The 14,403-nt window shown below is 37.0% G+C and overlaps 1 protein-coding gene across 1 annotated transcript in view; it reads right to left on the bottom strand.

The window, feature by feature from the left end:
* The window catches only part of slf1 (SMC5-SMC6 complex localization factor 1), a 41,898-nt gene that overhangs the window by 25,069 nt on the left and 2,426 nt on the right, over positions 1-14,403 (bottom strand). Inside the window, exons 4-15 of the mRNA XM_084113905.1 lie at positions 14,151-14,320; positions 14,018-14,073; positions 13,737-13,890; positions 10,500-10,676; positions 10,280-10,348; positions 9,800-9,946; positions 7,371-7,537; positions 7,151-7,285; positions 6,573-6,717; positions 5,938-6,085; positions 3,710-3,855; positions 3,388-3,518 (exon numbers count right to left, since the gene is read on the bottom strand). Coding sequence (XP_083970031.1) covers positions 3,388-3,518; positions 3,710-3,855; positions 5,938-6,085; positions 6,573-6,717; positions 7,151-7,285; positions 7,371-7,537; positions 9,800-9,946; positions 10,280-10,348; positions 10,500-10,676; positions 13,737-13,890; positions 14,018-14,073; positions 14,151-14,320 — 1,645 coding nt within the window. The remainder of the gene's footprint in view (positions 1-3,387; positions 3,519-3,709; positions 3,856-5,937; positions 6,086-6,572; positions 6,718-7,150; positions 7,286-7,370; positions 7,538-9,799; positions 9,947-10,279; positions 10,349-10,499; positions 10,677-13,736; positions 13,891-14,017; positions 14,074-14,150; positions 14,321-14,403) is intronic.

Raw genomic sequence — 14,403 nt, 5'->3', positions numbered from 1 at the left:
ACCTGGCAACATTGACTTGAACTACGGGTGATTCATGGGGTCAAATAGAGCCTGCTTTTATGTAGCTATTTTTTTACTGTTAAAGCGTTATTGGCGCGTTTACTTGCCAGAAGTTCAAGACAAGAGAGATTTTCTTCACACACAGTATGAGTTGCAATCTGACACATTTTTCCGCACCCTTTTGATTGACAGGACATAATCAGCCCTGATCATTAGCTTACTTTAAACAATCGCCAGATAGTGAAAATAATAGCTTTTATCGGCCGATACATCGGTGCATCTCTAATTAAAATGAATCACAATTTTTTTGACATCTTTACAGTTAAAACAGTCAATCACATGACATAGCCTTGTCAATGCTCTGGAATGTACACAGTATTAGCTAAACCAACCTGAGAAGTACAGTTTTTTTAAAGCTAAAGGAGCATGATTTTGTTTATGATTTGAAAGATGTTACTGAAATTATTACCTACATAGAAAAAAAGATGCACAGGGATGTTGTCAAGATGGCCACCGAGTGGGATGACTTGCTTTTAAAATGTGCAGATAAGGAAATGTAGCAGCAGTTTGAGGGTGAGTGCTGAAAAGTTTCTTGTTCCCTAGTAATTGGATTGTTCAGAACCAAGGCACAATTTAACACACCAGAACAGTACAAACATCCACATTCTCACAGACACATGACCATTTACTTTCCTATTAGCGAGGAGTAAACGTCACTGTCAGTGTCCAAGTCTGTGATTGTGTATTTGAGTGAAGACACAATGTTCTTCCTGTCACCACTGCTTCCCTAAATGACAACACACTGTCAAACATGACAACATGGTGTTGAGAATCATGATGACTTAGTATATGCAATCAATGTGGAGCAGAAATCTTAGAAGCATCAGTTAGAAAGGGTTGAATGTTATAAACAAATCAGTAGCCTTACGGTTTCCACCATATGCCACTGTCTCCCAGCAAAAGTGTTTATGAAGATTACAGCTGTATTTTTAAGCAATCATGCCAAAGTGGACGTCTAACAAACTAACCAATTTTGTAAAAAAAATAAATAAATAAATTATAAAGTAAATAATTTCCTCTGAAATATTAATAGAATTAAAAGCTAAAATATATATATTAAAAAAGGTAGGAATTACTGTAGAAAATAAGCCCTATTGTTGAGCCCTTTTTTAAAGAGCAAAAGTAACTAACTATTCCCAGTCAGTGTTATTTTAGTATTACAGTTAACACTAAACATTCTTTATGTTGTTGAAAAAAAAGTCTTAGAATTTGAATTAGAATTGAATTATTTGGCCTTATCAATTTTAAATCGAATGTAAACCGAGTTACAAGAGGTGCAGCTAGGAGGGACTGCACAATACCATTCAAAAAAACTGCATTTAGTCAGGCCGTCTTTTCTTTTACAGCATCACATCAATGGAACTCCGTACCACCATTAATTAGAGAGTCTCCATCATATTACTCATTTAAGATTAATGTTAAGAAATGGCTTATTGAAAATCAACACTGTCAACATTGACGCTGGTCCCATCCACTAACAATAACAGTATCATCTATTATCATCTATTATTATTTATTTTTAGATCTTATTTGTTTATCTTGTTTACTCGATTGGTTGTGATTTTACACAGTCTTGTTATTGTAGTTATTGTATAATGAATTTTATTGTATTACAACAGTTTTATTTTAGGATGCCTAATAACATCTGGCAAGGGGACTGCCGATGAAAACTAGCCTGTGGCTAACTCGGGTACTCTTACATTTGATCTGAATGTTGATTAGTGTACATTGTCCCTTTTCAAATAAACAAATAAATAAATAAATTAGAAAATAGAATTGTTTTCTATTTTAATAAATTAACAAATTTAATTTATTCCTGTGATGACAAAGCGTCATTTTCAGCATCATTACTCCAGTCTTCCGTGTCACATGATCCTTCAGAAAACATTCTAATATGCTGATTTTCTGCTCAAGAAACATTTCTAATTATTATCAATGTTGAAAACTTGCTGCTTAACATTATGGAATCAGTGATACCATTCAAACATACAAGAGATAAATTAATAATTTTATTAATCAAAGAAGCATTAAATTGACCAAAAGTGACAGTGAAGATGTTTATAATGTTACAAAAATACATCTATTTAATAAATAATACATAAATTAAATAAATACAAACAAAAGCTGCTCATTGAACTTTCTATTCATCAGAGAATCCTGAAAAAAAGTGTCACCATTTCCACAAAAAAGTTAAGCAGCACAAAACTGCTTTCATTGATAATAATATTAAGATATGTTATCTGAGCACCAAATCAGCATATTAGAATGATTTCTGAAGGATCATGTGACACTGAAGACTGAAAATGCAGCTTTGCAATCACAGCAATAAATTAAATTTTACAATGTATTCAAATATAAAACAGTTCTTTTAATTCGTAATAATATTTTGCAATATTACTTTTTATTATTACTTTTTTTACTGTATTTTTTTATTAAATAAATGCAGGTTTGGTGGGCATAAGCGACTTTGCTAAATTTTTTTAATGTTTCCAAACTTTTGACAGGTTCAGTATTTATATACTAATACTGCATTTATTAATATTTTGAATTACCTTAAAAAATATATTTTCTTATTTCTATTTAGTTTTAATTCATGTTTATTTCAGTTCAGTACTTCAACTTATTTTATTTACGTTAACTGCCAAGGCAACATTTCTAAATTAAAGCTTTATTAAAAAAAAAAATGGTTTAATGGTTTTAGTTTTAGTTAACAACAACAACAACAACACTGTTCTCAGCTTCTCAGATTTAAAAGCAGCCATGGTTTTTCTAAGCATCATGTCTGAGCTGAAGCCTGTAGGGAAAAAAGGCAGATAAGCAGCAGTTGATTGAGCTGGTATGATGGGCACCCAACCCCAATTACCCCCACGACACCAGCAACAGTAACAGGGCTTGTGGTCTGCCATCACAGGTTGCCCCAACAGAGCAGGACAGCACCCTGTCTCTCTCCATTAGCCATCTTAAACCCCTCTAATGCCCCATAATGGCAGAAAATTGTCCAATTAAATTGTCCTACTGCACTCTGTGCCTCTGTCACACACGTATGGATGCAGACATAAAGAGGATCTTATAGTGATGTAAGTAGAGAGTGGTTATCTCAAAATGTGCTCTGATGGGATGGCAAAAGGATGTAGAAAATGACAGCTATTAATTATTGTGATTTTACAGCGGAACATCTTTCAAAAGTAAACACTGGTACTTGCTCTATTCATCAAAAAATATACAAATATTTAAAAAAAAGTGAATGTGTCCTTTGCTCTGTGATCTGTAGTGTCAGAGTGGAGGACAACAGCATGAGCAGAGAAGTGTGGCGAAGGTGAAACTCACTCTGAGCCTGGAACATGGGCAGCACTGCTGGTAGAGGGTTGATTCATCTCTGTTCTGTCATTCTGTCCCTTCAGGGTTTGGACTGATCCTCGTTCACACAAGCTCCCTAGAGCTTTGAGGTAGGTTGAGACCTGGCAAGAGACACGAAAAAAAAAAAAAAAAAAAAAAAAATTCTCCATCTCTCACTGGAGGTTATATTCACTGTATTGTGTTATATGATGAATGCGGACATCTGTGAAGCCGAAATGTGCTGCAAATAAAACTGTAGTCATCATACATCTACATGTCTATGTTATTAAATATGTACACAAGATAAACCCACAATTTTTCGCAAGCAGAGTGGTTCAGAGCTGAGGAGCAGGCCCCTGCTGCAGCAGATGTTTCTGTAAATGGCGTCGGCAGTAAACATCCGGAGCCTTGTGGAGCGAATGGCTGGAATCACTTCCTTCAGCATGTCACAGTGAAGGTCTAAGTGAGGAGACAGGAAGGTACTTACAGCCATTAAGCTATTTAAACCTTTAATGTAAATTCTCAATGAAAATAGTGACAACTGGTGAAGAATCCCTTTTTCTATATACTCACCACTTTATTAGGTACTTTATTAGGCCACTTTATTAGGTACACCTGTTCAACTGCTCATCTAATCAGCCAATCGCATGGTAGAAACTCAATGCATTTGGGCATGTTTATGGTCAAAACAACCTCCTGAAGGCCAAACTGAGCATCAGAATGAGGAAGAAAGGTGATTTAAGTGACTTTAAATGTGGCATGGTTGTTGGTGTCAGACGGGCAGGTCTGAGTATTTCAGAAACTGCTGATCTACTGGGATTTTCACGCACAACCATCTCTAGGGTTTACAGAGAATGGTCCAAAAAAATAGAAAATACCCAGTGAGCGGCAGTTCTGTAGGCGAAAACGCCTTGTTGATGCCAGAGGAGGTCAGAGGAGAATGGCCAGAATTGTTCGAACTGATACAATAGAAAGGCAACAGTAACTCAAATAACCACTCATTACAACCGAGGTCTGCAGAAGAGCATCTCTGAACACAAAACGCATCGAACCTCAAAGCAGATTGGCTACAGCAGCAGAAGAACACACCGGGTGTCACTCCTGTCAGATAAGAACAGGAAACTGAGGCTACAATTTGCACGGGTCACCAAAATTACACAATAGAAGATTTGAAAAACGTTTCCTGGTCTGATGAGTCTCTATTTCTGCTGCGACATTCAGATGTTGGTGACGGTGAGGAAATTTTCCCACCGGTTAATCGACCTGTGACAACACCGGTAATCACCGGTTGGTACCACCTTGCTTTTAAAGGGATACTTCACCTCTGGAAAGATGAATGTGTATTTAAAATAGGTCATTTATGTATAAGAAATGTGAAGAAATTTTTGAATTTGGAGCTTTCTAGACTGAGAAAAGCCAGAAAATGTATTTTTGGCTTATGTGGATGAAAGACAACAACTCCCAGAATGCACTTGCTTCGCTGCCCTAGGAGACCACGCCTACCGGTAAGAGAGCGCAGTTGAAAACAAGGTTAGGCTACCAGTGAGTCTCCGTGACGAGTCTGCCTGGGATTTCGGGATCGCCCAAAATGTCCGGGATTCGGCTTTTGCGTTCTACATGCAGTCACCATTCATTATGTTTACTGTGGCGAGCAGGACGAGGCTGACGGCCGCGGGAGAACGGCGCGAGGCCGGTGGCGTCATTACAGAGACGCGCCGGGTCTCGCATCTCTCACGGAGGTGCGGGAATTTTCTTAGCAATGTTAAAACGCACATCAACCGATCACTTGTTTAGCGTTCATGTAAACACTACATTCAGATTCACCAATCGGAATGAATTCAGTTAGATTGAAACAAGAGGCGAGCATGTAAACAATGAATGGCGACCGCAGAAAGCAAAAGCAGAATCCCTGCGGGTTGAAAACATGCGGGACAGCTCCTCCTACTGGCTGTAGTCTTTAGCCTCTGGCCAGAAAATCCTCCGATGACGCAAAATGACGATTTTTGCGTCATCGGAGGATTTTTTCCAGACAAAAAATACATAAATCTCTCCTCTCAGGGGGATATGAGGGTGGAAAGCACGGTAATTCAAAAATACTACAGGTTTTCTACTAATACAAAGCTTAATGCTAAATCCTGAAGTATCCCTTTAATCTAAATTGCCGAATTTGCGGCGATTGCTTGAATGGTGGGTTCATTATTCTTAATGAAAAACACAACAACAAAACAGTACAATGACAAACTCACTTACTGTATATTAAACATAGAACTTTTATTAACAAAATGAATAAGACGGCTTTATTAACAAATAAGCATCATGCTGATAAATTAAATCTGACTCCTGCTGACTCCAGACACTTCTAATTGTAGTGTCTGTTCTCTAACTGAACTTTCCAGCACCCTGTTGAATCTATGCCATGACGAATTAAGGCAAAATGGGGTCCAACCCAGTACTAGCAAGGTGTACCTAATAAAGTGGCCGGTGAGTGTATATTTATAAAAAAAAAGTGATTCACCAGTTTCCCACTGCACAATTGGATACCTTGGCACAGTATGGCAATGTGTTCAGCCAGGTCTTTAAAGCCTTTCTCCACCAGACTGCTGTTGAGTGGACTGTGTTCCTGAGCCCAGAACTCCACCACTACACACAGAATCTCCTGCAGAGTGACCGACATTCCCAGCCTCCACTCCTACACACAAACACACAGTAAACTCAGCCTGCACAGCCTGATGAAGCATCTGGAATGGACATGTCTCGACAAAATGTTATATTCAGTGTGGAAATCTCTTGGCATACTATGGTCAAACAGGTGTAATATGACAAATTTTAGTATAAGCTGGAAAATTCACTTTGTGCATAGATCACAACAATATGTCGCATCAGTTAATGCATATATCTTGCATATGTCTGTATATGTAAAATCAGGAGATTTCAATAAAATATGTCAGTATGTATATATATATATATATATATATATATTTTTTTTTTATGTACCTCATTTTTTTGTAGTGGGGTCACATTTTTATTTTTATTTTATAAAAAAATAAATCCTTAATGTTACTGGGAGTGGGTTGTTATAACTGATAAACAGCAAATAATGAAATGTTATAAAATCACATACAATCATGTACTATGACAGACTATCATTATCACACAGTTGACTGAAAGACTCCTACCTGAGTGGAGTTGAAAGCACACAGTACAGTCTTAATCAGCAGCATGCAAAGCTGCTGAACTGCCCTTGAGGTCAGAGTCGACTTCTCCCAAATGTTCCAAAAGGTGCTGTACAGAACAGATGCCCGACTGCTCCCGGGTGACCTCCTGCACAGAGTAAGACAGGGTTACTGCAACATATATTAATACAGTGTACATAGATACATCGACAGATCTGTTATGTTGAAATCATCACCATTTTAGTTTTAGGGTTAATATAATATAGTTTATGCAGTTTAAAAAAAGGTAATTATTGAATATACAATATATGATCCTGTACAATACAGCAGACAGGTAGATGTGTGGTCATAATAAGGAATGCTGATGTACAATCTATGTGTTAATATCTATAGTTAACAATAGTTACTTAACTATTGTCTTTCTACGAAAAAAGACTGAATGCGCCTAAAAGGTGTACAGTAAGACATTAGCATAACTCCACTTTTGGAAAAATACTGCAGTTTCTCTTCTTTGGGCTCATGTAGGATATCAAAAGGTTGTTGTTTATTGAAGCAGAGATGAAGAGAGCTCTGGTGCTCACCCTGAGCTAGCAGCATGAAGCTCCAGCTGAAAGAGTCTTAGGAAGAACTCATGCAGGTTACAATGGAGACGAAACAACTCAGTGGATGGTGAGCTTGGCAGTGAATGACAGGTGGGTCCGTTTGCCAGACACACTCTTGAATAAATCAGATAAAATTGCATTACTGAGAAACTCTGTTTGCTTATGAGCAGTTCTGACAGGTACATTGACAATGTCATACCGAACTGACGTCTCAAGAAGTGACCAGAGTCCGCCCTTACACTCTGGACACTGGAGAACCTGAAGGAAGTACTTTGTGTGTCCAGGAGAACCCCAGGTAGGATTGTTGCGCAGGATACTGTGGAGAACGGTGATAAACATGCTGAGGTACAATGGTTTTGCATCGCCCTAGAAGGGAGAGAGCAAGAGCGAAGACTAGGTTATCTTGTCAACTCAGAACAGGGGAGGTACAAACAAGCTTTTTAAAAACATCCATGCAGAGTTCCATCTGTTATGGGGAGTTCAGATGATTAAACCAACCTCAGTGGTGATCAAAACATATCTAGAGAGGAAGGAGGCTGATGGCCGATATAATTCTGATAAATCTACCATTACAATTTAATGACAGCAAATACACAAAATAGTAAACATTTCTATAATTATAGGAGTTATTATTTTTTAGACACAATATATTTACTAAAAGTTTTGTGTTTTTGAAAGAAGTCTCTTAAGCTTATCAAAGCTGCATTTATTTGATCAAAAATACAGGAAAAACAAAAAATGTGAAATACTATACAAGTTTATTTCTATTTTAATATATTTTAAAATGCAATTAATTCTTGTGATGGCAAAGCTGAATTTTCAAAATCATTACTCCAGTCTTCAGTGTCACATGATCCTTCAGGAATTATTATAATATGCTGCTCAAGAAACATTTCTTATTGCTATCAAAAAAAAAAAGTTCAAAAGCATAGAATTTATTTGAAATAGAAATCTTTTTATAACATTATAAATGTCTCTACTGTTACTTTTGATCAATTTAATGCATCGTAGCTCAATAAAAGTAATAATTTCTTTAAAAAATATATTACTGACCCCACACTTTTCAATAGTAGTACTGTATGTATAATATATAAACACATTTTGTGCAGTTGCTTGTCATATTCTATAACCATTTTCACTTAGCTTGCCACTATGGCTGTATGTTCCTTGTTAAACAAAGCAGTGAGTTTTTACATCAAGCAAAGACAAAAAAAAAGGGTAGCCCAATTTAGGGCTTATTAGTATGCATATTACTAGGATATTGGCTGTTTATTAGTACTTATAAAGCACATATTAAAGGATTAGTTCACCTCAGAATTATTATTATTTTTTTATAGAAAATTACCAATCGTTTCGCTAGATAAGACCCTTATTTCTCGGCTGTGATCGTGTAGAGCCCTTTGAGCTGCATTGAAACTGCAATTTGGACCTTCAAACCGTTGTACCCCATTGAAGTCCACTATCCTGGAATCCTGGAATGTTTTCCTCAAAAACCTTAATTTCTTTACTTCATTACTTAATTTCAACTTAAGAAAGAAAGACGTGAACATTGGATGACGTGGGGGTGAGTAAATTATCAGGACATTTTAATTCTGAAGTGAACTAATCCTTTAATGCCTTATTCTGAATTACCAGATTCTACATCCCTTAATCATACCCAGTACATAAACATAACAACTACCTTACTATCTATTAATAAGCAGTAATTAGGAGTTAGTTAATAGTTAGTTAATAGTGAAAATATGACCCTCATCTAAAGTGTGACCAAAAATGTTTTTGTTTTAACATCATGTCATCACACAAACATTTTCACTTTGTGTGAATAGGTCTTTAGTAATTGGTAAAAAATTATGCTGTTTTAAAGGGATGGTTCGGAGTAAAATCAACCTAGGGTCCTTTGTACCATGACCTCGAGCCAAACACCCCCCCAGAAGCCTTTTTCCCCTTGGTCGAACATTATTAAAGTTAGAGCTTATTTAGAGATATCAGCCAAATGGCTTAGTGCAGGCGCTAATGGAACCAAGGTTGTATCTTGTAAATTACCCCACTAATAATGCCCAGAATGGTACCAAACTTATATAGTAGTACACATAGGTTCTGTACTCATAAAACAAGGCATTGGAAAGTTTGTAAGTACATCAGGAGTTTATTTAAGTAACACTTGCCTGATGGCTCATGCTATCGCTAACCCGGACGTCGAGGTCACTTCCGTGATTTGGGAAAAGCACGTAAAAGTCCTGGCAGAAAGCGATGCATAAGTGGGGTAATTTACGAGATACAACCTTGGTTCCATTAGCGCCTGCACTAAGCCATTTGGCTGATATCTCTAAATAAGCTCTAACTTTAATAATGTTCGACCAATGGAAAAAAGGCTTCTGGGGGGGGGGGGGGGGGGGGGGGGGGGGGGTTGGGGGGTGGGGGTGTTCGGCTCGAAGTCATGGTGCAAAGGACCCTAGGTTGATTTTACTCCGAACCATCCCTTTAATGTAACAGAAACCACACTTCTTAAAACACCCTTAAAGAAAGAGAAAGTACTAAACTTTGCTTTTTAAGAAAGATAATCCCAACTAAAAGTAACAGTGCTTTATAAGGGCCTCTGGGATTCCGAATAGCTCTTATTATACATACATGCAGTGTGTGCTGCATTAGCTGTTGGAGCAGCAGGGCTGGGGGCTTCACTCCAGGCTGCAGGGACCCCAGGATCTCCTCCAGAGCTTGAGGGAAGAAGGCACACTCCACCAAGCTCTGCACATTGCTAAAATCTACCACTGGAATCTGAGTGTAAGACAAAGACATACAGGAAATAAGATGACTGATGATAATGTGTTCTCAGGGTCAATGTCAAATGAGTGCATTTGGACATTTCCGCTTGAGAAACCAGTGGAGGCGCACTGCAATGTTTCTTTAATGGGTATGCCAATCATGAGTGTACCGATCAAACGGATTTGCCTAAATCAGGTGACCTGGCTGCGATGAGCCCTCCGTTTATTACTCCTCAATGTGACACACAGGAAATTGAATGACCCAATCCTCTTGATGAGTCGAACACTTTAACAGCTTGTGTATGGCAGAAAGATGTGCTGAAAAGTTTCACACAGGTTTGAATACCTGAACAGGCAGGTTGGGTGTGTAGTAGCTGTAGAACTCTGGGACTGTCAAAAGCATTTTCTTCCGTTTCTGAAACGAGATGTCATGTAAGGTCATACTTTATAGTAGTTATAGTGATAAGCGTGACAACTTTCTCATTTGTGCCCGAAATCCATCTGCGAAAGCCATAATTATGTTTCAAAATGAGTTATAAAAGTATCAGAATAAAAATATATTAGACCTCCATTTTTACGATGTATTCTTTGAACATTTCCTCCAATTCTTTATGTGAAAAGTCATCAGTGACATCCATGGACTCGTCAGTGACAGCAGCAGCAACCTGAGCGGCTGATTCACAGCTCTGTTTTCCATCAAAGGACTCAAAATTACAGGACCAGTTTAACTCGGAGCAAACATGCTGCAAAAGAAAAACAACAAAAACATCACTAATATCAAAGCTTAAGGTCGAATATAAAAAGTCGTGTTTTTTTAAAAGAAATCTAGGTAACACGTAACACTTTACACTTTAAGTTTTCATTTGTTAACATTAGTTAATGTATTAACTAACATGAACTAACCATGGGCAATACATTTGATACTGTATTTGTTAATCTTTGTTAACGTTAGTTAATACAAATCCAGCTGTTCACTGTTTGTTCATGTTACTTCACAGTGCATTAACTAATGTTAACAAATACAACTTTTGATTTGAACAATGTATTAGTAAATGTTGAAGTTACCATTAAGTAAGGGATAATGTAGAGCGAGGTGGTTGTTATAGCGAATACAACCCCGACAGGCTGATCAGGACCCCGACACGAAGCGATTGCTTCCGCTAAAGAAAATAGTCCGTTCCGGTTAGAATCCTGCGTCCATAGCAACGCTGTTTTTCATGGCAACGGTGTGTTATACTTAGCAGCGGTCTGTTATCAAGAAATAACAGACCGCATTCTACATTAGAATTCAACCAAGCCATGTAATAACAAAGATTAATAAATGCTGTAGAAGTGCAATACAATATTAGTTCATGTTAACTAATGTAGCTAACTTTAACTAATGAAACCTTATTGTGAAGTGTTACAGAAATCTCTTATGCTCACCAAGCAGTGTTAATTTCGTTAACGAAAACTATGACGAAAAATGTTCGTTGACGACCTTTTTTCCCCTGACTAAGACAAGACGATGAGAGACGACACCCACGTCATTAAACGATAACTGTGACTATATGAACATGCAATATCGTTGACGAAAAAAGACGAGACTGAAATGTGTTTAAACTTTAAACATTTTTTAAACTTAACCAAAACCACTTGTAGTTTGTGTCAAATAAAGGAGACGACAACACATTGACTGTTTTTTACGAGCGTTCATGCTTACGGTTGCCAGATTTCAATAATTAAACCCCGAGTCAGAGCTTTTCTGTTAATATAACACGTTTTCTACCCGGTCTTTTCAATAGTATCTGGCAACCATGCGCGCGCGCTCTCTACACTGCTGAAGAACCGCGGATGATCTGAAAACACAGACGAGTAAGCTGGAGTTTAGCGATCTTCATTTGAGATTTTCTACTTAAATTAAAGTGTCGTTCAGTCGGTCTGTGTTCTGCCACGAGCGGTTTGCGCTATCTGTGCTACTAAATCTGCGATCAAAATATAGGCTGATATCCAGCAGTGTTTTAATGTTTATCATATTATACGAGCAAGAATGCAATGTTTCCTGAATATCCACACGATTTCAAATGTGACATTAATTTTATACAACAGTTCAACAAACAGAAGGGTAACATTAAATAATGTACTAGCCTACATTTAGGCTTATTGCTCTATTTTGCAACGAAAGCCACAGCAGAACTGCAGCACACAGCGGTGATTCGTGAACGAATCTGTTGCTTTGAAAGAATCGTGAGATTCCTGACCCGTTCATAAAAATAGCAGCTTGCTTCCTTACTGAATGAATGAATGAATGAATGACTCCATGACTCACTCATAAAGACAGTGACTTACTACTGGCTTTAATTTAATATTTTAAAAGTACCGGTATCACTTTGTTTTTACCATCATTGCATATTTATTGAACATTATTTAATAAAAAAAAATATTTAAAAAATATTGTCCCTTAATGGAAAAATTGTGACTGCAGTCTAAGTGGAAGAGAGGGGGTGCCAGGGGGTAGGGCACTCTAAAAACCACTGAACTAAGGAAAAGGGGTATGTAGAATTGCACAAGTGCTACTGCTAAAGAGTGCAATGTCAATACAGCCTGTTACCTTAATTTACATTTCTCATAAGCTTAACTGAATTGGCCTAGAGATAAAAAATAAAGAATACATATAAATAGCTACCAAAATTAATGTCGGTAACTGCAGTTTGACTAAAAGTTGACAAAAAATGCAATGACTTTTCGTCAACTAAAACTAGACTAAAACTATGAAAGACAAAATGACTAAAATGTGACTAAGACCAATAAGTATTTTCGTCTCAAGATGAAAACTAAGACTAAATCAAAAATGGCTGCCAAAATTAACACTGTCACCAAGGCTGCATTTATTTTTTCAAAAACACAGCAAAACAGTAATATTGTAAAATATTATTATTATATAAAATAATGTAAAATGTAATTTATTCCTGAAGCCAAAGCTGAAATTTCAGCATCATTACTCCAGTCCTTAAGATATCATTCTTATATGCTGATTTGATACTTAAGAAAAATTTCTTATTATTATCAATGTTGAAAACAGTTGTGCTGCTTAGTATTTTTGTTGACAATTATAATTTTTTTCAGGATTTCGTGATGAATAAAAAGTTCACAAGAACAGAATTCAATTGAAATAGAAATCTTTACTGTCAATTTTGAGCAATGTAATGATCCTTGCTAAATAAAAGCATTTATTTAAAAAAAAAAACATTACTGCTAATGAATAAGAGAATACATTTTTATATTTAATATTAAATATTTGTATATTTTAAGTCCAATTTAGTATGAGACTTATGAGAGAAACATTATGATTACTGAAAAAAATGATTTACTCGCCATGTAGTTTCACCTCTATAATTTTTAGATGTTTTGCAAAATGCTGATGCTGCTCTTTTCAATACAACAAACAAGTGACATAGCAGTGGCCAGGTGAAAAAAGTATAATAAATATTACTTGTCTGCAATATTCCAAGACATTGTTTAGTGCCATGGGCATCAAACTTTTACACGTCAAGACACACTGACCCACGGTGTTAGGTCCATAACATGCAGATGCGTTCTATGAACAATTTTCTTTTTATGGGGCCTTTTTGTCCTGTTTGGAGTTTGACGACACCTAGTCACTATATGATTCTGTTGTATGGAACAGTCTTTCTTTTACATTCCATGAAAGAACACAACACAACAGGTTTGGAATGACATGATTGTGAGTTAACAATGACAAGTGTGTCACTTTTGGATGAACTACTCCTTAAAAAAACGTACAATACAAAAAGTTACTATACCCCAAAAAGATGTTTGGCTACATAGCTGACTTTATAGCGAGGGATTCCACACTTCTCGGCTCTCTCATCGGATGTGTTTTTGTATAACACGTGAGTTACAGCATATGATTTTAGCCAGTCTGTGTAGACAACAGCTCTGCCTGCTTTTAATATCCTGCAAACAAAAAGTGGTTTGCAAAATTTGCATTAGCAATTTCAACATGAGCCTCCAGCAAATTATCATCATTGAAGGCCCAAATCATGTCGTCCAAATAAAGTGTTTTCACTGTGTACATCCTGACCTGACAAACATACTCCTCCTCGCTGGATCATCAATGTCAACAAGCACTACCCAGTCCTACAGGTGGAAAAGGGAAATGTCAAACATTTCTTTTAGCTGTTTTCTAAGCGAGTTAACAATATAGTGATGCTCACCTGAAATGCTCCAGACACTGTGCTGTTAGCCACCCTCTCTCTCCATGTTTTCAGTGGATTGGGTATCTCAGGGGTCTGAGCAGTTAAGTTTAACTCGTATGAAGCCTCTGGTAGCCACGACATTTGGTTCACACTGTCCAGAACAAATTCCGGGGTGACTATCCACTTCCCTGAAACAAATAGAAAGCACAGTCAACATCTGAGTTACAGTTTGGGAACATCATTATGTTTTAATGTTTTTGAAATAAGTCTA

The sequence above is a fragment of the Abramis brama genome (genome assembly GCF_963993115.1).
Source record: "Abramis brama genome assembly, chromosome: 5".
Lineage (NCBI taxonomy): Eukaryota > Metazoa > Chordata > Actinopteri > Cypriniformes > Leuciscidae > Abramis > Abramis brama.
The sequence above is the reverse complement of the archived record's forward strand: the minus strand, read 5'-3'. Positions and strand labels throughout refer to the sequence as shown.